Below are 26432 nucleotides of genomic sequence, written 5' to 3'. Positions count from 1 at the left end.
CTATTAATAATGTGTAGCAGCAGGTTTCGCATCACATATTTACAGCAGTAAACGAGGTAGGAGATGGCAAGGCAAGGACACACTTTTTGTATTTCTAACCTTTCAGTGTTGGGCATTTACTATCAAAACACATTTAACATGTTCACAGGATATTGATCATAACTCAATATTCAATTGAATACAATTCAGCCAGGACAAGGCAATTCCAGTGATTTATGATGCCCACAGGATGGTAGCCAGATTTGGAATCATAGAATTCCTACTGTGCAGAGGAAGGTCTTTAAATCTATCGATCTTGCACCGACAACAATCGCACCCAGACCCCATCTCTGTGACCCCACGAATTTATCCTGCTAATTCCTTTGACACGAAGGAGGCAATTTAGTATGGACAATCTACCCCGCACATCTTTGGAGTGTGGGAGGAAACGGGAACGCCCCGGAGGAAAACCACGCAGACACGGATTTGCTGAGAAAATGTAACATTTGCTCCTTCTCAGTGCAATTCCACGGGTTTTTCCCCCAATACACATTTTCGAGGGTAAATGGCCAAGTCCAATACAAATTGGAATGTCCAGTGTGATCTATTCAACACGGCAGAAATTTAGCGGGAGTTATTTCTTTTTGTTTGAAAAGACACAAAAAAATTACACTACAACCAGACACAAAATCGATGCAGAAATGTTGCAGCACAAGGGCAAGCGTAACCCAACCAACGGCGTCAAACCCAATACTGAAGAGCGACTGTAACCGGACACCAGAAATTGTACACATGGGAAATGTTACTTTTCCCACCTAGCGTCATGACCGCCTGATAATAGAAAGCTGCAGTGTCTGCAAACACGAGGTAAATTAATCATTCACTTTATTGCGACCTTTTTGCAGTTTAATTTCATACAAGTATTAACTGAGAATAAATTGACAGTTTTGCACCTTTGATATACCCATATATGGGACCCCACCATGACTGACAGTCAAACAAGTCCCATTCACACTTTTAAATTAGCTCACATCCACGTTTACACAATATACTGGGGATTATAAATAAAATGGGTGGCGCCGAGTTAATGCATTAGAAAACTCCAGGTTACCATTTGTACATCGCCACATGGTGGCGACAGCCACGAGAATTAGCGTGCGTTATTGACATTTCAGTTCTTGCTCAGCAGTCAATTGGAGATTGTGTTTCTCTGTCGTTACGAATGTCCAAAGAGAAATAAAACTGAAATGCTAGCATCTTTTAAATGACAAGAAAACAGCAGATTACTTTGTTGCATCTAACCTCTTTTCATGTTAACTGAGCAGCCTTGCCAACGAGAAAACAAAGTTCCGTACAGCAATCGATTTAATAACCACGTGAAAGCCACCCTTGCCATGGGTACGAACTTTAAAAAAGGCAACCACGGAAAGCCAGTTGTAGTCACGAAGTAAATTTGCACCCAGTGTGGGCGGGGGCACAAATTGCCAAATCACATCCATTAAACATGCAGTAGTCCCCACGTCTTTCGTTAACTGCACAGACCATCATGACCAAAGCAAAAAATAGAGTGTATGGAATTTATTTTCAGAGTTTTAAGAGAACAAGAGATTCGTGTAATCCGCATCTCGATTAGATATCAAATCAACACCACAATCTCTGCCTCATCAAGTAACCACTTCAGCAGATACATTTAACATATTCCAATTCTGGGATCCAATATCAAGACAATTGCTTTGAATGTACATTTAAATAAAAGTATTTAAACTATTTACAATACTGTCAAATTGCTAAACCTAAGTCCTCGGGGAAAAAGATAGAACATTATCCCATTCGGTGGACTGGCTTCAGGAGAGGACAGGTCAGAGACTCACAACAGACCAGCTCAGCATTAAAACTTTTAATTAAACATCCATTTGTTTTGACCATCAGTTTTCACCGACCTTTGCTCTGCTCACAGGTAAATGGTTCAGTCTTTGAAAAGAGAACTAAACAAAGCACATTAGCCAAGAGTGACATTGTTACAAAGTTTGATTTAGTGTTTCACCAGAAACCACCACACTGGAAAGAGGCTTTGACTGAAAACTGTCACCCCATTGCCAATTTTTAAGATCTAAATTTTAGTGAAGACAGATTACTTGGGTACACTAATAATTAGAAGATTAAAAGAGGAAGTACTTCACTCTCCTGGATTGTCCACACACCCATGCTTGGAAAAGCCTGCTTGTCCTATTCACTATTGGCAGGTATTGACCATAAAAGCCACAGTGGGTCTTTTCTTCAGTTATACTCCATTCAATTCAAGCCTCCAATGCAAATGCAGTACTTCCACAACAGAATGGATAAATTATAGATTTATTAATTCTAGCTACCATTTACACTTTATACAAGGAACAGGCTTAATGGGTAATTTCACGTTCTTAAAATTCAGTGGTTGTCAAGATGAGGGATTTATAAGTTACTAAATTTTCTTTTTCATTTTGGCACCAGCATAGGCATTATTCCTTGGGCAACTGCAGATGCAGAATAAAGCTCAGATGCAGAATAAAGCTCTTTCTGCTGAGCCAGAGCAATTCTCTCTTTACTTACAAAGTTCCCCTACTGCAGTAGTGCCAAGTTTACTTATTTTAAAACCAAATTATGGCCTGAGATAATAAATTTGAAGCAGAATGTATGGGTGATAGGACAGCATTTAAAACTGACTACACCAGTCAGTCCTACACTAATGTATATCGTCATTAAAATGTAGTTGAGAGAAAGGAGTTCTTTAGCTATTTGAAATTGGAAGTATAACAAGCAATAACTGACTTAAGGGATTGTTCTCTACAGAACACTTGCTCCTTTCTAGCTATAGCTTTAGACAGGTCTTTTGAGTATGTACAAAAATAGAACCTTCATTCCCAGAACTTCACCCAGTCACTGAAATTGTCTTCCAATGACCACATGCTGATAAAAATCAAAAGCAGATGAGACATTCCCACAAAAAACTAAAGTAGATATAAATCAGAGGCTTGGTTACCAAGCTGCTGAAATAAACCAACTAAACGGCATTTCAAAATTAGTGGATATGAAGCCTGATGGGAGGTTACTTATTAAACTGATTTGCTAAAGAATGAGAAAATATATAAAATTCAAATAATAAGGTGCAGGGCACTTTAAAAAAAACTAATGTATGCAATTTTTTTAAAGTTATAACAACAGTTTTGTCAATATTTCCAATTCCATGACTTGAAGTCAGGATGTCACTGATGACAACATATTCTGCACCATGGTCAGATTCCAGCATAGGCAATGTACAAGCCCCATCATTTTAACACTGATACATCCCAGGTAATGCAATTACAAGCAATCAGGTGCCTGCTTTACAAACTGAGCTATTGTGCGTGCTAAACTGATATAGGGCAAAAATCAGCAAGTAAATAACATTTCTGGGCCAAGCATTACCACTTGTGGACGGAATAAAACTGCCGTGACAGGAACATCCTGCTTGAGAGACAAAGGCTCAAAGCTCAGATGTCTGTGGTGTTGCCTGGTTCTGGATCTTCTTGTGAAGTTGCTGCTGGTTAATTTATTAGAACACATGTTACAAACTATTGTTATCCATAAATAACATCTCCTGTCAATCAGGATCATTGAGGTATGTTTTGTTTAAAACTGAATTGCAGAAGGATTCCAAGGATTGCGATTGATATTAAATGCCAAATTTATGGAATAGAAGCACCGAAGTCATCAACTGCTCATGGTCACAGGATCATTTGCTCCCATATATTTCTATTCTATTCAACTTTAAGGCAGATTCCATCTAGCTTCTTTCTGGGGCCACATGGCAAAAAAGTGAAGCCCAACAATTCAGGAAAAAAATCAAGTGCTCACAGTTGTGCCAAATTTTATCTTCTGGGAGTAATGGTTAAGCAATTGGATAAATTATCTAGTTTCCAATTTATAAATGTAATCCAATTGTTCAGAAAAGAGCAGCACCCTACACAACTTCTATGGTAACTTATGCCCAAATACAACACTGGCAGTATTGAGATATTAAATACAGCCCAATAAAACAATGATTCTGCACAGGTCACAATAATCCAGCCCCTTAGCAGCATCAGTTTACAGAGAATAAAGACAATCGAGGTTTACGTTCATAACTTTCAGTGCAGAATGAATTGACCATGCCAAACAGTCCAAACTGTTTCAGCCATTGCTATGTGATTACAGCAGTTTAATCAGATTCAAATTGTTTACATCAAAGACCTGTAGAAACCCAAAATGGCCAGTGATCCCATCTACCAAATAACATGAACACTTAGTAAATAAACCACTCATTTAACCCATTCTACAATTATTAACAGCTACCACATGCATTTCAAAAGACATTTTGTTCTCTTTCAGAAATGCTGCAGAGTTCATCTCCCCTAGGGAGATGAAGGCTCTTGATGTATAAGGCAAGCCACTTGCATAGTAGTCAATATCACGGTGGGTTTCTGCACCAGCTGGGAGTCCTCAAATGTTCTTCTGTCTGATGTTACTGTTCTGTACAACACCAATGCTCAGGGCTTGACTATATGTACATGTAAAAAGCCCTTTGCACCCTAGCAAAAATAGGGTTAAAAGGTAATTGCTGTAGGTACAGGCAGGTTGAGTCACATGTATCCATTCATCAGCTCACAGAACTATCGCCTTCACCATCTCGCTCAAACTCATCAGTGATTTCATCTGTGTTCCCTGAGTCACTGCTTGCTGCAGAACTGAATGATGGAGATTTCCTGTTGGGTAGATAGAGAAAAGGAAGTCTCAAATTAAAAGTTAACTAAACACAAAAATCATGCTCTAAGATCATAGAATCTCACAGAACAGGAGGATGCCATTCAACTGATATTGGTTCTATGAAAAAGCTATCAAAATTATTCCTACTCTGCTGTTCGTTTCCCATATCCCTATAACTTTTCCCCCTTCAAATATTAATTCAAATTGCCTTTTGAAAGTTACTACTGAAATTTACTTCCACCACCCTTTTGGTCAGTGCATTCCCCAGCCAGGATAGAACGACACGCGTGGTTACTTGCATGCACAATTCGGCCAACAGATTCAATTAATTGAGAGATGCCATAAATAGCAAATCTCCAGAACGTGCTTGGTAAATTACGTTGCTCTGCCATTTACTTCCCACAAACAGCATTGTGCCCTCACTGGCCCCAGTATTTTTATTAACTTGTAGGATCTGCACAGGAAGTTGTGTTTAGTACATTCTCCTTTCTCTCTTTTCATCCTCAATCTGATCTTTCTTTTCCGTTCTATTCTTTTTCATAGAGTGAACTAATTAACTCTTTTTGCCTCAACTGTTTCTCAGTTTCTTTCTCAATTCTTAAATTTCGCTGGTGAAGAATTTAGAAAGTCAGCCCTATTCACTGATGTTCCAGATGCCCTCGCCATGCTGTTATCAGCTTGCACGTAGAAAAATTATGGTACAAGACTTGAGCCGAAGGGTGCAAAAGAAAAACTGAGCATGTTGCCAGTCACCTCAGTCCAACTATTACAAACTTGGGTGGGCAATGTTAGAAAAACCATTTCACTCCAGCTGGACATTCACACCCCTTACCTCCACATTAAAATATGTCAGATCTAAAAACAGCTAGATCAGACTAACGTTGAGTTGAATACTGTACACAAGCATAGCAACTTCTTTCCTTAGTGAGGTTGGAGAGATTAAGAAGTCTGAGAAGTTTATCATGGGCTCTCTTACCTGCCTCCTGATTGTTTAATGAGCCGACGACAGGTTTCCATTTGCACATCGAGGCCACGCTTCATGCTGCACATTTCCATATATTCATGGAGGTGACGGTTCATATCGCTTTTGGCACTGGTTAACTCCAGCTAAACCAAAAGAAAATACAGTTATAGTGAAGCATGATCAGTGGGTTGGGGGGTGGGGAGTGGAAGAGGAGACAACTCATACATTGAGTGAAAAAATAGGCAATAGAAGTGGATGCAAAGCACGAGATTGTTTGAAAATTATTTATGAGGCACTGTGTAATGGATACTGAAATAAATCTCACCTCTATTTGGTCAATGGTTTCCTGATACTCTTTTTCCCTAGTTTTGAAGAGTGATTCCGTTTCTTTGATCACAGTTTCCAATGTTTCATCCTTTGAGTAAAACATTAATACATATTTAACTCTTCTTCAATATCTATAAGAATAATCCCCTGTGGGATTACAAACACATGTATTCTGTTTGAGATCAGACTAGATGAACATTAAGTGACCCTTCAAAAGTTTGAGATCAGCACGAGCAACAGAAAAGCAAAACTTCCATTACCAAATCACTTCTGCAAAGAAAACACCTCTTTCAGGTTGATAGATATGACTGCAGTTATTGCTATTGATTGTGTACATTTTGTACACAATTGAGATTTAGCACCACGATCTTAAGTGAATGAATACCTTTGGGATCAAAATGATTCCCCTCTCCATCTATAACCTGCCTCTAATTCTGTCGCCAAATTTGTCCAGAGTTACTTGGACCATTGAAGAGGGGGGACACATCCTGTATTATGGCCAACACTAAGGCAGCAAACACCACTGAAGATGGAATTACATTACCCATAACTGGCAGTGTTACACCACTCAGATATAGATTTCATGGGAGTACAGGCTAGTACTTACTGTAATCTCCACATAATGTGCCATCCAGGTAGCCTGGAGGAGGAGGGAAAAGAAAAATCAGAAGCTGGGTAAATAGAGGCCAGGTTATTCAGCCCACTCTAACGGTCTCGAACACAGAACCTCTGACAGATAGGAATAACAGCTTATTCACTACCTTGTCAGCTGAGAAATGGTTTACAGCAACATTGCAGATAATGCAAGGAGTCGAAAAACAAAATTACATGACTTGCTCACGTGCAAATACTGCATTGGGGTTAGAGTGGTCACTTCAAGATGCAAGGAAAAGGAGGGCAGTACTGGACTCTCTCTGCTTTCTGTATTTTAGAGGGACAAACTATTTATTACTTTAAAGTTACCAATGATTCCAATGAGACCTTAAGCATGAGGAAATATTATCCTAATTCAATGAGAATCTCTGGGGCAGACATTGATACTATACAAAGGCTTCACTAATGAATAACAGCCAAATGTAATGTAGAACTATAGCCTAGACAGAGATTTTTGAGAACATCTCTTAAAATTCAGAGTAATGCAGGCTCCTCACTTAGTCCGCCAGTCTACACAGAATTATTCACTTGCAAATAGGAGTACCTCTGTTGGAGGTTCCACAATGGCCGTGTACTCAGCAAAATCTTCCCAAAGGAGTAGTGTCTCTTCATTTTCTTCCCAGCTCAAACTGTCACAGTCGTCCTCAAAGTCAAATGTCTCTCGCCTGGGAAGAAACACAAATGATTAATTTCAGCTACACAATGGGTAATGCAGGTTGTGTTCCAAAGCTCTTCTCTCCCGAAGTCATCAAGGAATCAACAAGAGTAGAGAATAATATACAAAGTAGAAGACAACATTTGGAACTACATATAACTCCAACAGAGTGAACAAGAGGAAGAGAATTTAAAAAAAGCTAAATTTTAAATATGCTGATCAAGTGCAAAAAAACTGCTTAGAAATGGCAAAAAGGATATGAGAAAAGATGTGGAATAGAATGAAAGGATTGTTTCTGGTTTTGATTAATTTATCCCTTAGAAGTGTTAGGGTAGAATAAAATAGTAAGACCATTTTAGCTGGGAATGTTAAGACAGACATGGGAGAAAAAGAAGAAAATTCCTAAATTTGAATATGTAGGAAATGGACAGGAAGGAGGAACAAAAATTATAAATATACCTCAGGAATGTCAGGAAACAATGAGCTATGCAAGAAGGGATTTGGAGGAAAATAATGCTGAAAACAGTAGAAACATAAAACAACAATCAACGTCGGTAGTAAACAAAAGCTGCAGAGAGAAGGTAGCCCACAAAAAAAGGACAATAGATGGTTTGTAAAGTTGGAGAAATTGAATTGTTGAACCATTATTTTTCAACATGGTTCACAAAAGAAATGGGGTGAGAAATATTAGAATTGGAGGCACAGTTTAAACACAAATCTAGAGTAAAATGTTTTGAAATCACAAGGAAACATATTGAGGGGGTTCTTGAAACACAAAAGCAGTTAAAGCTCCTAGCTTTGATAATTTTCAGTCCAGGGTTTTGAAGGAATTGACAGACGATTGAGCCCTACTGCAGATATTTTTCCAGGGACTCTGGCCAAATCCCAAAGGTTTGAAAAACTAAGTATGTGACTCTCATCTTCAATGCACTGAGGGATGTTGCATCAGTTTTTCAATGTATCCATTCTTACCACTTGGGCGTTGTTGGCAAAGCTTGCATTTGTAAACCAGATCAGATGCAAGGTCAGGTTTCTTTTATTGAAAGGCTATGTGAACCAAATGATAAGCTGACAGCGTCATTATCACTTAACAATACCATCTTTGTATTTTCAAAAACCGAATTAAAATGATCATGTTGTTACAGTGGGACTTAAACTCCATCTAGATTATTAGTCCAGGAACACAACTGCTGTATGATGTTCTTCCACTGTTTGGAAGGATGGATTCAAAAAAAAAGAGCTGAAGTAGACATTTCAGTTCTGGGGACAGGATGGGGTCAAAAGCTAGATCCCAAGAGGTTAAAATGAGAATTAGACTTATGACAATTGTAAGGTACGTAATACAATAGAGAACCAAGCAGGATACAGGGAGATTCACGACAATGGTTCCAGGGATGAGGAACTTCAGTTTATAAAAACTAGATTGGAAAAATCAGTACTGTCTTCTTTTGGGGAAAAAAGGAGGCCGAGGAGATTTGATCAAGGTATTCAAAATCAGGACCTAGATGGGGAAAAACAGTTCTCATTTGTGAAATAATTGAGAATGCGAAGGCGCAGGTTTAAAGTAATTCATAATAGTGGTGGCGACAGGAAGTAAAACATTTCATGTAGCAAATTGATTAACTTCACTGCCTGAATGTGGATAAGGCAGTTTGAATTTGAGCATTTAAAAAAGGAAGAATGTACAGGATAATGGAAAATGATGAGAGCAATGGCATAGTGAAGTTTTCGTCTGGAGAGCTGATGCAGATATGGGCCAAATGGCCTCCTCCTGCACTATAATAATGATTCTGTGCAGAGAGATCTAAAAGAACGAACTGTGAGGAGGGCCAAAGGTGAATAGATTAGTAGCCAACATAAAAATTGAACGTAGAAGTTTTTTTTTTAGAAACACCAATATTAAAAAGCATAGTCAAAGAAAGGGTAGGGCTGCTTAAGTGCCAAAAGTGAGATATTCTTGTGTAAGTGGAGACATGATTGAGGTATTAAACTTTGCATCTGTTTTCAGTAAGAATATACTGCCAAAGCAGTAAGTGAAGGAATAATAAAAACAGGAAGAGAAATATTTAAAAGGTTGTCAATCCTCAAAGTAGAAAAGGCAACCAGCTTAAATAGGTTGCATCCTCAGCTACTGAGGCATAAAAAGGGTGAACATTATGGAGATTCTGGCCATAATCTTTTGTATCTATGGGGATGCTACTAGAGGATTGGAAGAGTGCAACCCAGTGATTGGTGTTGGAACACTTGCTCTTTTTGATACATTTTAATATCCTGACCTTGGGTATGTCTGATGATCAAAACTCAGTAAATGAGGATGTTGACAGACTTCAGGAAGATAGATTAATAAAATGGACTGACACTTGGCATTTAACATAGAAGCTGAAGGTATGTGTTTTGGTAGAATGAATGGTGTGTTATACATCATTCAGGCAGTTTGAGTTCCTGCAGCAAGATGCCCTTTTATATGCACGTTGTACTCTGCAGCTATGGATAGCTATGATAGAGGCTCCAAATTTCTTTCCATCATATGGCTGACCAGGAGTCTGTCGTCCTTTTTCCAACACACACATGGCAGGTGGTAAGATTTACAGATTGGAAACATGTTCGGCCGCATTATGAACCCATCCTCCTGGGTGATCAAGTCCTGGGTTCAAGTCCAACCGATTTATTTGATAGTAAACTCACAAGCTTGAGGTTTCCTTCTTCGTCAGATGGATGGGGTGTTCTGGCCTCAGACAGAGCATATAACAGCACAGACAATTTACAGATCACTGATTAGAATGCAAATCTTTACACCTAACTTGCTATTCAAGTCTTAAAGTGGCTAACAATGTGAGTGGAAGGAGCACTGAGCACAGGTTAAAGAGATGTGTATTGTCTCCAGACAGTACAGTAAGTGAGATTTTGCAAACTCAGGCAAGTCATGGGAGGTTACAGATAGTGCGACATGAACCCAAGATTCCTGTTGAGACCTTCATGTGTGCGGAACTTGGCTATCAGTCTCTGCTCAGTGACTCTGCGCTGTCGTGTCATGAAGGCCGCCTTGGAGAATGCTTACCCCGAAGGTCAGAGGCCAAATGCTCGTGACTGCTGAAGTGTTCACCAACAGGAAGGGAACAGTCTTGCCTGGTGATTGTCGAGTGATGTTCATTCATCCGTTGTTGTAGCGTCTGCATGGTCTCCCCAATGTACCCTGCTTCGGGCCATCCTTTCTTGCAACGTATTAGGTAGACAATGTTGGCCGAGTTGCAAGAGTATGTACCGTGTACCTGGTGGATGGTATTCTCACGCGTGATGTCGTCATCCATGTCGATGATCCAGCATGTCTTGCAGAGGTTGCTATGGCAGGGTTGTGTGGTATTGTGGTCACTGTTCTCCTGAAGGCTGGGTAGTTTGCTGCGAATAATGGTCTGTTTGAGGTTGTGCGGTTGTCTGAAGGCAAGAAGTGGGGGTGAGGGGATGGCCTGGCGAGATGTTCGTCCTCATCAATGATATGTTGAAGACTCCGGAGAAGATGATGTCGTAGCTTCTCCGCTCCAGGGAAGTACTGGATGACGACGGGTACTCTGTCCACCATGTCCTGTGTTTGTCTGAGGTTGGTGCGGTTTTTCGCTGTGGCTCATCGGAACTGTCGATCTATGAGTTGAGCGCCGTATCCTGTTCTTACGAGGGCATCTTTCAATGTCTGGAGGTGTCTGTCACGATCCTCCTCATCTGAGTAAATCCTGTGTATACGGAGGGCTTGTCCACAGGGGATGGCTTCTTCGACATGTTTAGGGTGGAAGCTGGAGAAGTGGAGCATTGTGAGGTTGTCTGTGGGCTTGCGGTACAGTGAGGTGCGGAGGTGACTGTCCTTGATGGAGATGCATGTGTCAAAGAATGCAACCGATTCTGGAGAATAGTCCATGGTGAGTCTGACGGTGGGGTGGAACTTGTTGATATCATCATATAGTTGTTTCAGTGATTGTTCACCATGAGTCCAAAGGAAGAAAATGTCATCAATGTATCTAGTGTATAGCATCGGTTGAAGATCCTGTGCAGTGAAGAAGTCTTGTTCGAACCTGTGCATGAAGATGTTGGCATATTGAGGTGCGAATTTGGTCCCCATGGCTGTTCCGTGTGTCTGGATGAAAAACTGGTTGTTGAAGGTGAAGACATTATGGTCCAGGATAAAGCCAATGAGTTGTAAAATTGCACCTGGAAACTGGCAGTTGTCAGCATTGAGTACTGAGGCAGTTGCAGCAACGCCATCGTCGTGGGGGATGTTGGTGTAGAGCGCCGAGACATCCATTGTGACAAGGAGCATCCCTGGTTCGAATGCTCCACGTGTGCTGAGATTCTGTAGGAAGTCCGTAGTGTCACGACAAAAGCTGGGAGTTCTTTGTACAATGGGTTTCGGGATGCCCTCGAAATTGCCAGAGAGGTTCTCGCACAGGGTCCCATTGCCTGATACGATGGGATGGCCGGGTGTGTCTGCCTTACGTATCTTTGGGAGGCAGTAGAGATCTCCAACGTGGGGAATACGTCCAATGAGAGCACAGAGGGTGCTCTGAAGGTCCGGATCAAAGGTCTTGATCGGAGTGTTGAGTTGCCGAGTGTGTTCTTTGGTCAGATCTGCTGGTAACTGTCTGCAGTGTTCCTCATTGTTTAGTGGTCGGTACACTTCTTTACAGTAATCCATTCTGTTCAGTATGACAATGTCATCAAACCAGCAGACAAAGGAGGGGCCAATGTTGCAGTTGGTCTTGAGAGCGTGGATGGCGTTGCGTTGTGCTTGGGTGATGCTCGGGGCTGTCTTGTGAGTGTGGCTGATGAATCTGGTGTTAACACACCTCCTGATGGTTTGGGCATACATGTCCAGCCGAGGGAAACTTCAACCACTTTAAAACTTGAATAGCAGGTTAGGTGTAAAGATTCGCATTCTAATCAGCAATCTGTAAACTGTCTGTGCTGTTATATGCTCTGTCTGAGGCCAGAACTCTCCATCCACCTGACAAAGAGGGAAACCTCAAAAGCTTGTGAGTTTACTATCAAATAAATCGGTTGGACTTAAACCTGGTGTTGTCAGCCTTCTTAGTGTTTACCCTAGTCCAACGCCAGCATGGGACTTGAACCCAGAGCATCTGGTTCAGAAGCAGAAATGCTGCCTACTGCGCCACAAGATCACCCTTAGGATGAATGAGGAAAGGCAATTTAAACTAAGTGGTACAATTTTATAGGGGATGCAAGAGCAGGGACACCAGTGGGCATAGGAAGGGAGGAAATTTTCAAACACTAGTTATAACCTAGCTGAAATCTTGCATCCCAATCTGGGCACCATACTTTAAAGATGTTAAAGCTTTGAGAGAATGCAGAGGAGGTTTACTAGAATGGTAGAAGGGATGCAGGGCTTTAGTTACATAGGAAGACTAAATAAGGTGAGATGTTGTGCTTAGCATAGGGAAGACTGAGGAGTGATTTAATAGAGGTATTTAAAATCATGAAGGGTTGATAGAGCATAAAAAAACCTTTGTCGAAGGTTGCAGGACACAGATTTAAAATTATTTTCCACAGCTGGGCACTTGCCTCACTCACTTATACTTCTGCCCCCAGTATAGAGTTTAGTGAGTAGAAAATTATATATACATCTTCTTCCCATCTACGAAAGCACAGTACAAAAATACATCCACGTCTCCATGCTGCAGCACTAGTCACATTTAGTAAAGCACCTCAAAGAGTGTAGCATCAATTATGCATTCTTGAATTGAGAATAACTATTATCTTACTGCGCATCCTGCCCACAAAGTAATCCAAAATTAAATACATTATGGAACGAAATTAATCAAACTCATAAGGCTTTAAAATAACCATAAAGGATGTTCCTCCTCACCATCTTCCCCATGCTAATAATCAAATATCAATAGGAAAACCACTTTGTATAAAAGTAGTTTATCTTTTATGACTAAACCAATGTAACCTGAGGAATATTTTACTTACAGTTGATTGAGCATTCGTTTCATTTCATCAGTTATATTGAGGGATGTGCTGACATCATCATCAGAATGCCGTGTGGTATCCCCATCAGTTTCTGAGCTCTCATCATCACATGCTAGCTTCTTCTCTTTCTTTTTGCTGACAGTTGCCACCTTAAGGTAAAGAGCAGGATGAAGTTAAAAGAGCAGGATCACAGAAGTATAAGAGCAGCAAAATAAGTAGGTTAACATATGGCTGCAGAAATGATGCATGGCGGAGGGCTTCTGATCTCTGGGACATTAGAACCAGCTCTGGGCAGGATCTGTCAAGATGGGCAAGTTGTACCTCAACAGGATTGGGCTGGAACTAATGACATTGTGGAAAATTAAATAATGCTTTGGAGGAGGGTTTAATCTAATTTCAATATTTGACTTTTTTTTTGAAAAAGGACACAAGGAAAAGACAGATTAGTAGAACTATGAGACAGCAGAGGCAAGAACCAATGTAGTTGACTCATGTGAGAAAACCTGGCTCTAAACCAGAAACAACAACAGGTAATTAAATCAGTTTTAATTTAAAATTTTAAAACTAAACAAATTGGAATCATTCTATTTTTCATTTAAGCGCATCTGAGAAAGGCATACCTACTCATTAAATTGCCAATTCTCTCAAATTCTATAGAACAGATAGAATTTAAATTTACAATGTTATGATTTGTAAAACAGGTGACCAGTTCTTAAGTCTCAACAAACATTGCTCTGCAGATCCTTTCCTGTAATAAATGATTGCCAAGCAGACAGGTCATGTGAAACAGGAAACTCAGTCTGAGAGCTATTCATTAAACATACTATAACTGAAATCACTCCATGGCAGGGATTGTGTTAACCTATTAATCACCAATATCAAAGGCCTTTGCTCCCATGAACATAAACTTAATTTCAACTGCTATTTTCTTTCACCTGGAACATTTTGCTCATATCCTCAGAGTTTCGCTGCTGTGCCACATCACAGAGTTTGGCAGTGATGTCAATCCTCCGGCAGATATCCATATCCACTTTCATCGCCTTCTCTTGAATCTTGGTATCCAAGTCGGACATTTGCTGCAACAGCACAGAAGGTAATTCTATCACAGGTTTTATGAACTATGCTTTTGGATCGGGTGATGTAAAGTGAAACTCTCAACTTTGATTAATTCCTGCAGTCAAAGGCAAATCAATGCAAACGAACCTTGCACAAGACAACAGCAAACTTTTTTTAAAATTGCACATTTCACAAGGGTATAACAAATTACACAAACACCGGCAGAATTGTTTTTGCTGTTCACTGTATGCACTTTTGATTTTAAAATAACAAATGTTGTTGGAACCATTTTGTTTCTCCCCACCATAAACCATATTAACAATTGTGCCTCCAAAGCCAAAGAGAAGAGTCAACAGTATAGGCGCAAAATGCACAATTCTATTTCATTTTAAAATGTTTATTTTACAAACAGTAAGAGGCAGATTTAATAATTACCCCAACAGATGATCATGTAAACATACAACAGAATGTATTGCATACAGCCAATCTCAATTACTCATATTTCCATTATCTGTTCTCACTTGTTGAGTTTTCATGGGACCTGGAGAAACAGCAATGCTGTACAAAGCAGCATCACCTGCTTTGTTTCAGTTGTTAGTGACATTTTTAGTAGTGAACATTGGCTAGTACAACTGAAACAACAGTGTTAAAGGGCTCTAACGCAGAAAAAATGTCTATAAATTAAAATAGATGACCTGCTGTGAGAGTCCTAATGCTGTGGTTAGTAGCTTGTACAATAACCATCCAATGTTACATTATGTATATGGCCTGTTCATCAGCATTTCAAACATTGCACATGTTTAAAATATTTGCTGTTATCAGCTTACCAATTTGCTTCCAGATATTGAGGGGCACCCGCATTAATCTCATAGGGCAAATATATCATTGTAGCAACCCTTTAACAAGTGATCTAGTTCTTTGACTACAGTTGATTAGTAATACTAAATGAAGCACAGTTTTACAAGTCTTAGCGCTTATCTGATCAAAAGTCAGGTTAGCAAGTTCACTTTAGTCAATGATAGTTTAAAAAAGGGTAATGGCAATGTTTTCTTTTGCCTCATATTTCCCTTTATGTTGTGTTCTTTTTTCATTTTATTTTTAATCTAAGGTTGCTTTAACTACTCAGATTTGAGAACTTTAACACTAATACTCTAGACAAAATATATTTATTGATCTGAGTTAAATCTCCCCCATGCTGGTCTTTATTTTTGATGGGTTGTTTTACATCCCATTGAAAATAGCCAATTTCAAGCCAAGCTCTTCGTTTTCTTTAAATATTTTCAATAACCAGTTCAGTTATGGTCACTGTTTACCAAGTATTCTCCTACCTTTCTTGCTTTGTTACCCAGAACCATATCATTGCTTCTTTCCTCGTTAGAACAATACTGAATAACAAAACAGTCCTGCATGTGTCTTATTTACCCCTCCTGTGTTGACCAAAAAAATTCTTATCCCACTGTACATTTGGATATTTGAAATCCCCTATATTTATACTGTAAGTCTCAAAATTATCTACAAATTAAATTGCTATTTCTTACTCTTTGCTGCTCTGTAATACCCTCCCAATACAACAGGTTCAGTATTAAAATTTTACAGCTTGGAATAGTTAACTCTATCTTGCCTCAGCTGGAGTCAAGTTTTCAATGAAACTACATTCTAGTTTTGCAACCTTATTTCACACATGCAAAGCAAATATCATGACCCATCATATTCTTTAGTATGTTTTCCTTTAGTTCTTTTTCACTATTCTAAAAATAAAGTGGTGGTAATTGAAAGTAAATTGAAAAGGAGGAACTTACTGGATTTAATGAGTTAAAAAAACAAATGTTAAAATAAGACGAAATAGAAAATTAGACCTGGTTGCCTCTCCAGGGTATTAAACTGGGTAGACGGGAGATTTGTAGACATTTTACTCATGATCTCAAAAACACTCAATTCAGGAACTGATCCCTTAGATTGGAAAATTGTCAATGCCACTCCACTACTTGGAGAGTATTAGAATCTCTTTGGCATATAGTGACAGGGCAATTGGGCAAACATGAACTGATTAGAGAACCAACATAGAATACTCAAATACAAAATATCTCACTAACCTAGCTGAATTGTTGAAGAACTGACCAACATGATAGACAAAGGAGACAATCAATAAGTTTCCACACGTGAGCGTATTAACAAAGTTGAGTGTGTATGAAAGGGAAGGCAACCCATTAGAAATAGGTGGGAGAGATACTGAAGATACAGAGAATAGGAATAGTGGATATGCTTTCAAATTGGCAGGATACAACTAGTGGTGTCTTACAGGGGTCTACCCTGGGCCTCACTTAGCTGATGGAAGAGATATCATGAAGTATATCCAAGTTTGCTGACACTAAGTTAAATAGTACAGTGAGTCATGTGACTAGGAACAGAAAGTTGCAAACAAATATTGTTGGTTTTGTCTATCATTTAATCTATGGTAACAAGTGGATATCAAGCAGAATGTGTCAGGTCATCCACTTGGAATCTGACAGACAGCTCAAGCATACTTTCTAAATGAAAAGCTTGCAACTGGAAAATGAGCAGAGATTTGGGGTTCAAATACAAAAATCTCTGAACACTAAAAATGATACAACACAATTTTAAAAGGCTAATGAAATATTAGGCTGGAGTTCCAAGGATTGGAATCCAATGAGGGTGAAATTATGTTGGTTATGTAATGCTGTGATGAGTGCAGCATTCGGTTGTCACCATGCCTTAGGAAGGAGAAATTGGGCTTGGAGGGGTTACAGCACAATTTCGCCAGAATAGTACTGACTGAAGTAAAGGAGTTAAATTATGGAGACATTTACATGGACTAGCTGGAATATAGAAGGAGACGATGTAATTTGTATGTCCAAGATGATTGAGAAATTGTTTCCTATAGGGACAGTTCAGAACTAAGGGCCAAAACATTAGAATTAGAACTAGGCTGCTTGGGGTGATATCAGGAAGAACCACTTCACACAAGGGGTAGTGGAAATCTGAAAGTCTCTCACCCACCACACCCTCCCCCCCCACCCCCCAAAACGTTTGAGGTGGGTGGGTCAATAAAAACCTTAAAACCGAGATTGATTTTTATTAGACAAAAAAGTTATAAACAATTACACACCAAGGCAGAAAACGATACAGATCCATTGTGATTCAATTGAACGGTGAAACATTCTGGACAGGCTGTGTACCTAAATGGTCAGTTATTCCAATACCACATTTCTTACACATGCAACAGCAACTTGCTTATTCTGTAACAGGGTCAGTGCAGAAGATAATCCCAATGCAGATCTCTTGTTGTTCATTTTAAACTCAAATATATCAATCATGTGAAAAATTTACAAAGCTAAACAACTACATTGCACTCCCCCTGACAAGCACACAGTCTTGACACCTTATCTCAAGTCATAACATTTGATTATAAAGTCATCGTTGCTGTATGTCTTTATTCTACTGTACAACAATATACACAAATCCTCCACACAACCTTGAAACCTGCAAACATTTATTTGGCTGGCAGAATGGAAATTTCTAAACATACAGATACCCAAGCTCTAAGGAATGACAAACTTAAATGGACAGTAAAGCCTGAAGCTTCTAAATTTACAGCAGGAAGGTCTGTACGTTAGCTAAATGAAGGCACAGCACCCAGCAAAATTGCAGTTAAAATTTTTGATCTCAGTCCTAATCTAGTTAGGAAAATGACTGCATCAACCATCTATATGACAGTGATCCAGCTGCTGCTTATTTTCACATGTGGTGCCCTTGCAGCAATTATGGTGTCGCCTCTCCTTCATACATCATAAGTGGATTAAACATTCAAACCACTGTTCAACCTTTGAACATGCAGTACTTCCAAAACCAGCGCTTGCAGATTGCACATTGCTATTAATAAAATGCCCATTCACAACCTGCTGTCTAGCCATCCATTTTCTCCTTGAACTCCCAGACAAAACCAATTATGAACATTTATTAGTCCTCATTATGACCAAAGAGTCTTTTGGGTCCATACTAAGCTACAGTGCCAGCAAACAAATGGCAAGGAAATAATTGTATTCCAGAGCTTAGCATTTTTTCTTTTAAAGTGAGCAGAGGGAGTGGAGAGAAGAAAGATTTTGACAAATTGTCAAGATCATTTGCCTCTGCTCCTGAATTATTCATTGCAGAAAACAGATTTATTTCAAAACTGCAGTAGCATTTCTGCTCAAACCAATACAATTAAGATCAGAACAATCATTCAAAATTTCTCAAACATGAGTCAAATAGTCTCTGGTGCTGTAAACTTCAACTTGTATTTGATCAATCAAGACACAAAAAGAATTCTTGCATTGGTTGAAAAGAAAAAGCTCATTCAGCAGAGTTACAAGACGCTCATTAAAGAAACTATGTGACTTCCACTTCAACGACCATAACAAACTGCATTCAAGTGGAATGCATCTGAAAGTGGAACCTTCAGCAAAAATCATCGTCACATTCCAGTAGCAATTCTACCAAATATGGCATGAGAATAAACATATCGCAGCTGTGGCTAAATCTTGCACACCCACACTGCTGGGTCTGTAGTCAGCAGAATCAAATATACCACAGATGATAACCATCTGGAGTTTGGGCAAGTCAAAACTCTAATGAGAATTCCAGATAACAAAGACAAAGTTCTAGCTGAAATTTTATTTGAGACATGACATCATCCTGACTCAGCAAGCATGTCATGTCTCAACATTTAATGTGGATTACTTTATAGTAATTGATCGGTTTTATTTTTTACATTTGGAGTTTGGTTCTATATATGCCGTATCCAAGCCAATGCTACCTAGTTGTCAAGAGTATCAAGAATATCCAGTCAAATGTAATTCTTAAAAATACCCTATGCTGAATTTTTCAGAACGTTCAGGATGTGATTAACTCAGACAATCTTTAGCTGAGTCTCTTTTTCAGAGCATTTCTCTGTCATTTTCAACTTTGATATACCCCAATGAATCATTAAGAGTGCGTGATTATTAGTATGAGGAATTGAGCATCTCGAGCCCAAATTTGTTTAAGAAACGTGGGCACTGTTGGCTAGGGCAGCATTGACTGCCTGTCCCTAACTGCCCTAGAGAAGTTGGTGATGAGCCATCTTCTTAAGCCACACCAGTTCAGGTGGTCTAAGTACACCCAATGAGTTTCTAGGAAAGGAATTCCATAATTTTGACCCAGCAAAAGTGAAGCTTATTTCCCACAAGCATCAATGATCCTTTGTTGCATCCTCCTGGGAACTGTACAATGGGTACTATTTCCCAGTGATAACAATAGCCTCAAATTTCATGTAATTTCAGCTCAAACCCACCATTGGGAAATGTTTATGATCAACCACATTTTATTAAAATCAAAAGCTACACAGCATATCAAATGAGACATTTCACTGTCTGGACATGACACGAATGGACTTTCCATTACAGTTAAATGAATAGGCAGAAGCTGAGTGGTAGGAGCACATTACAGCATCTCTTTCTGTTTGTGATATGTAAAGGGAGGCTTAAAGAGGATCAAAAGTGATAATTGTCAAATATTCAAATGGTCACTCAAGAGTTCATTGGCAGAACAGATTGAAGCTGAAAATCAGTACACCCTATCTCGGTCACCAATGGCAACATACATTTAGCATAAAAGCATCTCCAATCACTCATCAATATAAAGTGAGTTAGAACAGATTGAGCCTCAAAGTGGAGAGATGGTGAAAATTTGGGTTTTGAGAAAGCAAAGAAAGGGGATGGGGAAGTGTTCCAGAGAGCAGAATCAATTATATCAGATTATAACCATCTGGAGTCTGGGCAAGTCAAAACTCAAATGAGAATTCCAAACCTTAAGCCCAAGGTTTAATCATCAGGGTTGGGCTAAGGGCACAATGTCTGAGTCAATGACTTGGGAGGGTCGCAGGATCATAAACGAGTGCAGCATGGAAGATTGCCACTCAGACCATCAAGTGGTGCACTGACTCCTTTGAAGAACAACCTAGTTAGTTCTACTTTGCCACCCATACCCTATATCTCTACAATTTGTTCTCTTTCAAGTGTTCAACATATTCCCTTCTGGAGTCTGATTGAATCTACAGGCAGCACTTCCCAAATCCCAACCACTCATTCCATGAAAAAGCTTTTCCTGATAATCACCTCCATTTCTTCTGTCAACATCTTGATTCTGTGTCCCCAGGTTATCAACTACGTTCTCACAGTGCACCAACCTATGTTCTCGTGAAGTCTATTACTCGAAAAAAAATTTACTGATGGATATAGATAGGCTAGGAGAATGGGCCAAAATTTGGCACATGGCATTTAAAGTGGATAGTGTGAGGTTATCCATTTTGGCAGGAAAGAATGGAAAAGCAAATGACCGAAATGGAAAGCAGATTCAAAATGCATGCGGGCAAAGGGATCAAGTTCATGAATCACGAAGTTGGTACGCAGGCACAGCATTAATAAAAAAGGCAAATGGGATGTCGGCATTTATTGCAAAGAGATTATAAGAGATTATAAAAGTAGAGAGGTGTTGTTGCAATTGCATAGGGTGTTGGTGAGACCATATCTGGAATAGTGTGCCGAGTTTTGATTTCCTGATTTGAGGAAGGATGTGATGGCATTGAAGCAGTTCAGAGGGGGTTTATCAGATTGATTCTGGGGATGAAAGGGTTGACATATGAGAAGAGATTAAACAGTTTGGGTTTATACTTGCAGTTTAGAAGGGTGAAAGGGAATCTGATCAAGTTGATAAAATATCAAAAGTGATTGATAAAGTGAGTGTAGACCAAATGTTTCCTCTAATGGGGCAATCTAGAACAAGAGGTCCCAGGTATAGGTTGAAAGGCAGTACATTTATAATTGAGATGAGAGGGAGCTACTTCTCGCAGAAGGTGGTGAATTTATGGAACTCGCTGCCTCATAGTACTAAACAGTTTCAAGCAGCAGAGAGATATATTTCTGACAAAAAAGGGATAAAGGGAACAGGTGGGGAGGTGGATTTGAGACCAGGAAGAGGTCAGTCGTGATCTGATTGAAGGGTTGAATTTGCCTACTTCTGCTCCTAATTCCTATGTTCCTATTACTATCTTCATGTTCAATTAAAAAATTCTCAGCATGAATTTATGTTCTTTAAACATGCTTGTGATTGTGGCACAGGTGAGAGAAAACTGTAGAGATACAGACAGGGATTAAATTGCATTGAGGAACAGGATGCCAAAGATCAGTGAGGACTGTGGTAACAGATGAGTGAGCCAGAGTTTTTACACAAATGGGAGTTTTGGGAGGGTGGACAATGCAAAGTCAGCAATAAGACCTTCAGAAGGATTAAGAAAAGCAGTGAAGTGGTACAGCTGGGTGGTTATCAACATATATATTGAAGCTTACTCCCCAGTTTGGAAACTGTTGCAGATGGGCAGCATTTACATAATCAAGTGAAATCCTGAAATGAAATGTAATATTTTACTGCGCAACGTAGTCTCTTGCAGTTGTACCAACTGTCCAAAAGAATATTTAAGAACCACTGATCTGCCTTTTTCTTTAGTTTTTTTTCACCTTTGAAGGAGGCAACTTGGTACAGCTGTTATAAAGGCACATGGGATCGTTGGTTTTATAAATAGAGGCATAGTTCAAAAGTTACGGTGAGCCTTTACAAATCATTGGTTAGGCCTTAACTGGGGTAATATGTTCAATTCTGGATACCACACTTTAGGAAGGCTTGGAGACAATGAAGAGATGTCCTAGCATGAAAAATATGTTCAGATAAGTGGGTACACAAGAGATTTTGATTTTTCTCATTAAGCAAAAATGGTTATGTGAAAATTTAATAGAGACATTCAAAATTCTGAGGGCTTGACAGAGTAATTTGACACAAACCATTTCCAGTGGCAAGAGAATCAATAACCAGAAGTATTTGGCAAAGAACCTCAGGAGGATGAGCAAAATGTTTGTTTAAAAACAAAATGCAGTGAGTTACGATAAACTCAATGTGCTGTCGAAAAAGGGTGGTGGAAGCAAAATCAATTATAACTTTCAAAGGGAGTTGGATAAATACTTGAAGGGACAGCAGTTATAAGGAGAAAGGAAAACAAGGAGGGCATATGGGCTTAATGAATGGCTCCAGGAGCTAGCATGTGTAAAATGTGCCAAATAGTGCTCTCTGTTGTATAATTCTTTTAAAAACAACTGTGGATTCTACTTGCACCACTTTCCAGCTGTGTATTCCATTTTCTAGCAACCTTGAGTAAAAGAAAATTCTAATAGTTTTCTCTACTCTTAAGGATATTAAATTTATGCAGTTCTGATTTAGCTTGTTGAGTCTCCTTAGACAGCATCTTCCAAATCCATGACCACTACCATCCAGAAGGACAAGGGCAGCAGACACGAGGTTCCCCTCCCAAATCATTCTGACTTGAAATACATCACTGTTCCTTCACTGTCATTGGGTCAAAATCCTGGAACTCCCTCTCAAACAGCACTGTAGGTCTACCTACTCCACAGCAACTACAGCAGCAGCTTACCACCACTGTCGAGGGCAATTAGGGATGGGCAATGATTGCTCCTCTCAATGTCCTCAGCCAACTGCTCCAGAATAAACCCTGAAAGGACAACCCCAAGCATCTTCCTTCCCACCCCTCACATAAGACTCCTCCAGACATGCCCACTTCCTCCTTCTCTCTGCTCCCCCCCCCATGCATTTTCAATCCAAATACTAAACAAATGGATTTCAAATCTGAGTATCTATCTTGTGCATCAGCCCTTACTCCACATTTCTCTATAATTGCTTCTTAGCCCCTGACTGACACCAGTTGTGATGTGGATGTGCCGGTGTTGGACTGGGGTAAACACAGTAAAAAGTCTGACAACACCAGGTTTAAGTCCAACTGATTTATTTGATAGTACGCTCACTAGCTTTCGGGTTAGTCCCTTCGTCAGGTGACTTTTTACTGTGACACCAGTTGCCCACCAAGTCTGTTCTTATTACTTTGCAGTCGTTTCCCCAACTCCCATTCCGTTTTGGATTCCCTTCCCATTCAATTCCTGATCAATGTCTTCCCTTCCCATGTTGGTTGGTTTCCAGTGACTTTTTCTCAGAAACAGGAACAAGAGTGGACAACCTTGACTCAAGTCCATTCTGTCAAAATTAGGAAACTCTTCTATGTGCACAGGATGGTCTAAGTCTTCCATAATGGCAGTTGATGTTGTGTCAATGAGGGAAACCAATATCAAACAAAGCTGCAAAAATTAATGCATTGAGTGGGCACAGAAACAACTTCTCATTTTATACACCATGAGTGAGAGAAGGATAGTTCATGCCATGTATTTCTTTTTAATTAAAAAATGGATTAAAAGATAACCAAGTTTTTTTTTAACTTTTCATTTCTTTTTGGCCACATTACTGCTCGTTATGATCTCTATCGTGGCAACTCTTCTGCTCACCTGTAAACTACTTACATCACTCATCAGGCCCTTAAACACAACTAGCTCTGACTTCAACTTTTCCACTTTCTCATTGAGTTCCTTCTGAATGGCTTCAGCTTCCTGAGAATCCTGAAATCACAAGCACAGAGCTCTCAGCTGTCACAAAAGAAAACCAAGGAACAACTGCAAACATTAAATGAAGTACAGGTTTAGTTGTGACATCACAATCAGGAAACTGAGGATGAGCACAGCATGATCAAACCAACTCTGCAATACAATCTTTTTGTATAACAAAAAATCCACCAGGTTGAAAGCTGGCATTAGCCTTTGCAGACTTGCTCTATCGTGCTGATTAAAATAAATCATTTTTAAAAAAGTAATTCTGAATTACATAAAAGGTTAAAGCATATGCTTTCAACTTTGGAACCCAAGTTTGAATCTACCTAGACCACAAAAGCATGTTGTGAAATGAGCCTGAAGCATCAGCACATTAAGGAGGTCTATAATTTGCAATTGGGTACAGAAAGCACATTCATTGACATTTTGATTCAATACAAGAGTAAGGAGGATAGACATTAGCAGAATGAGCAGGTAGGTTGCAGATGTTATTCAATGTGGAGAAGTTATGCATTTGAGAGGTAAAACAAGAAACAGAAATATGTGGATGGAGTAAATGTCTTTGCACAAGTGCCTACAGATTATTCCATAAAAAAGCCAACAGTAATTTTGATTTTTATAAATAGCATGATCACATACAAGACTGAAGATTCATGCAAGGCAATGGCTAGGCTGATGTCAGTAGTAGTGTGTGCAGTTTTGAATAACCCATTATACAGACACAAGAAAACACAAGCTTAAATTCATCAGCAAGATACCACGAATACGAAACTGTTTCTATCAAGCTCAAGAAAAAAACTTTAAAGATATTGGCAGAAAATAGGTCCCAGTTTCAATTTAAGCAGAGGATGCCATTGTAGCCCTGATTTTGCATAGAGTATTTGCATAAAGTACAGACAGAAATTAATTTTGGAACTGAAAATCCACATAATCACATCTCAAATTACAGTGCATAGAAAGTTGCTAGAAAAAAAAAGTTTCCCGAGGATTGAGAACAGTTCAACTGAGAGTGGGATTGTCAAATGATGAGAGATTGGGTCAATTGGGCCCGTCTTCATTGACATTTAGAGGGGGGGTGGGGAGAGGAGAAGAGGAGGAACAGAGGGAGTCGGGGGGCGGGGGGGGGGGGGGAAGGGATGTTGTTTCCTCTGGCTAGGATGTTTAGAACATGGGGTCACAGTCTCAAGTTATGCAAGGGTCAATTTAGAACAGAGCTGAGGAAAAACTTCTTCATTCAAGGTGATGGTTAACCTGTGGGAATTTTTTTTTTTAAAAATCACAGAAGGCAGTGAAGGCCAAGTCACTGAACATATTTCAGTGGATAAATTCTAGATCCTAAACGTATTAAAAGGTATGGAGAGCACAAGAGTGTTGTGTTGAGATAGAGCATCTGTCACAAACATTAAATGACAAAGCAGATTTGAAAGGCTGGATGGCCTACTTCTGCTCATATTTTCCAAATTAACACCCACCATCCAAAACAACCCAAAGCATGCACACAAATAATTCACTGATATCTTGGACTAACTCATTAAAAATAAAATGTTCATATCTTACCACCTGCAATGCAGCCACAATTTCCTGCAGATGCTCTCTGAGACTGAGTTCTTGCTCCCACCTAAAGGCAGAAACAGGTATCGTTACAACAGGAATCATAACACTATAATGATTGAACTAACAGCTTTCAAAGCAACACCGTAACGGTTGAGATAATAGTTGGAGCAAGTACATCAGATTAATTTTGGTGCAAGACAAACTTTTGTCAATTAGCGAGTACATCTCAGATTATCAACTGCAGATTACAATCCATTACCTTCCCCAACAGCAGACGCACCATCAGATAAAACACTTATCAACTTTCTTGACCTTCCTCATGTGCAATAGGATATAGGTATTTAGTTCTGGCTAGCAATTTGGAAAAAACTCAACATATGAATTCTATTTGCACCATCCACTTGCATAAATGAGTATCAAAACATCAAGTGTCCCTGAAGTCGAATTTAGATCGTATTAGAGAAGCTATCACAACTCCTAGCCACCCAAAGAGCATTTAGTCACCAAAGCAGTTCCAATAATAAGCAATTCCACAACTGCTGATGCAAGTCTTGGATTATGTATCACCTCTGTGGTGGCGAGGTAGAGGCTATCTCAGACTCAGTATAGAAAATTCTGACAGGGTGGGTTGGAGGAGAATATGATGAGTGGTGAGATGATCATGGTCTACGGAAACAATAGCATTGCGATCTTAGAGTTTCAGAATTTAGGTGGAAAACTTGAATAGTTTCTCAAAGGTAGTAATCTCTGGATTTGCCCAGTATCTTTTGCTAGTGTGTACAGGAGAAAAAAATAAAACAGACAAACATATGGTTGGAAAATGTTGCAGAAGGGAGGGCTACAAATTCCTGACAGTGGGACAAGTTCTGGGAAGCAGGATCTGTAAAAGGTTGCATCTGAAAAAGGCTGAATTGGTGTATTTCTGAAGGAAGGAAATGGGACCAATTATTCAGCTTTTACAAAGAGGTAAAAT

General features: G+C 39.4%; 1 protein-coding gene across 4 annotated transcripts in view; it reads right to left on the bottom strand.

Annotated features, from left to right (window-relative positions):
• Positions 1–847: 847 nt before the first annotated feature.
• Positions 848–26432, bottom strand: part of LOC145360324 (intermediate filament family orphan 2-like) — a 54034-nt gene continuing 28449 nt past the window's right edge. The window contains exons 2-10 of one of the 4 annotated variants that reach the window (XM_080215513.1): positions 25463–25523; positions 23807–23917; positions 14249–14389; positions 13314–13462; positions 7227–7347; positions 6636–6668; positions 6027–6116; positions 5714–5844; positions 848–4736 (exon numbers count right to left, since the gene is read on the bottom strand). In XM_080215513.1, coding sequence (XP_080071639.1) covers positions 4631–4736; positions 5714–5844; positions 6027–6116; positions 6636–6668; positions 7227–7347; positions 13314–13462; positions 14249–14389; positions 23807–23917; positions 25463–25523 — 943 coding nt within the window. In that variant the 3' untranslated portion in view covers positions 848–4630. The remainder of the gene's footprint in view (positions 4737–5713; positions 5845–6026; positions 6117–6635; positions 6669–7226; positions 7348–13313; positions 13463–14248; positions 14390–23806; positions 23918–25462; positions 25524–26432) is intronic. The other 3 variants (XM_080215514.1, XM_080215515.1, XM_080215516.1) reach the window with 3 other exon arrangements.

This window comes from Carcharhinus amblyrhynchos, chromosome 30 (assembly GCF_965287045.1).
Source record: "Carcharhinus amblyrhynchos chromosome 30, sCarAmb.v2.hapA, whole genome shotgun sequence".
NCBI classification, from domain to species: Eukaryota; Metazoa; Chordata; class Chondrichthyes; order Carcharhiniformes; family Carcharhinidae; genus Carcharhinus; species Carcharhinus amblyrhynchos.
The sequence above is the reverse complement of the archived record's forward strand: the minus strand, read 5'-3'. Positions and strand labels throughout refer to the sequence as shown.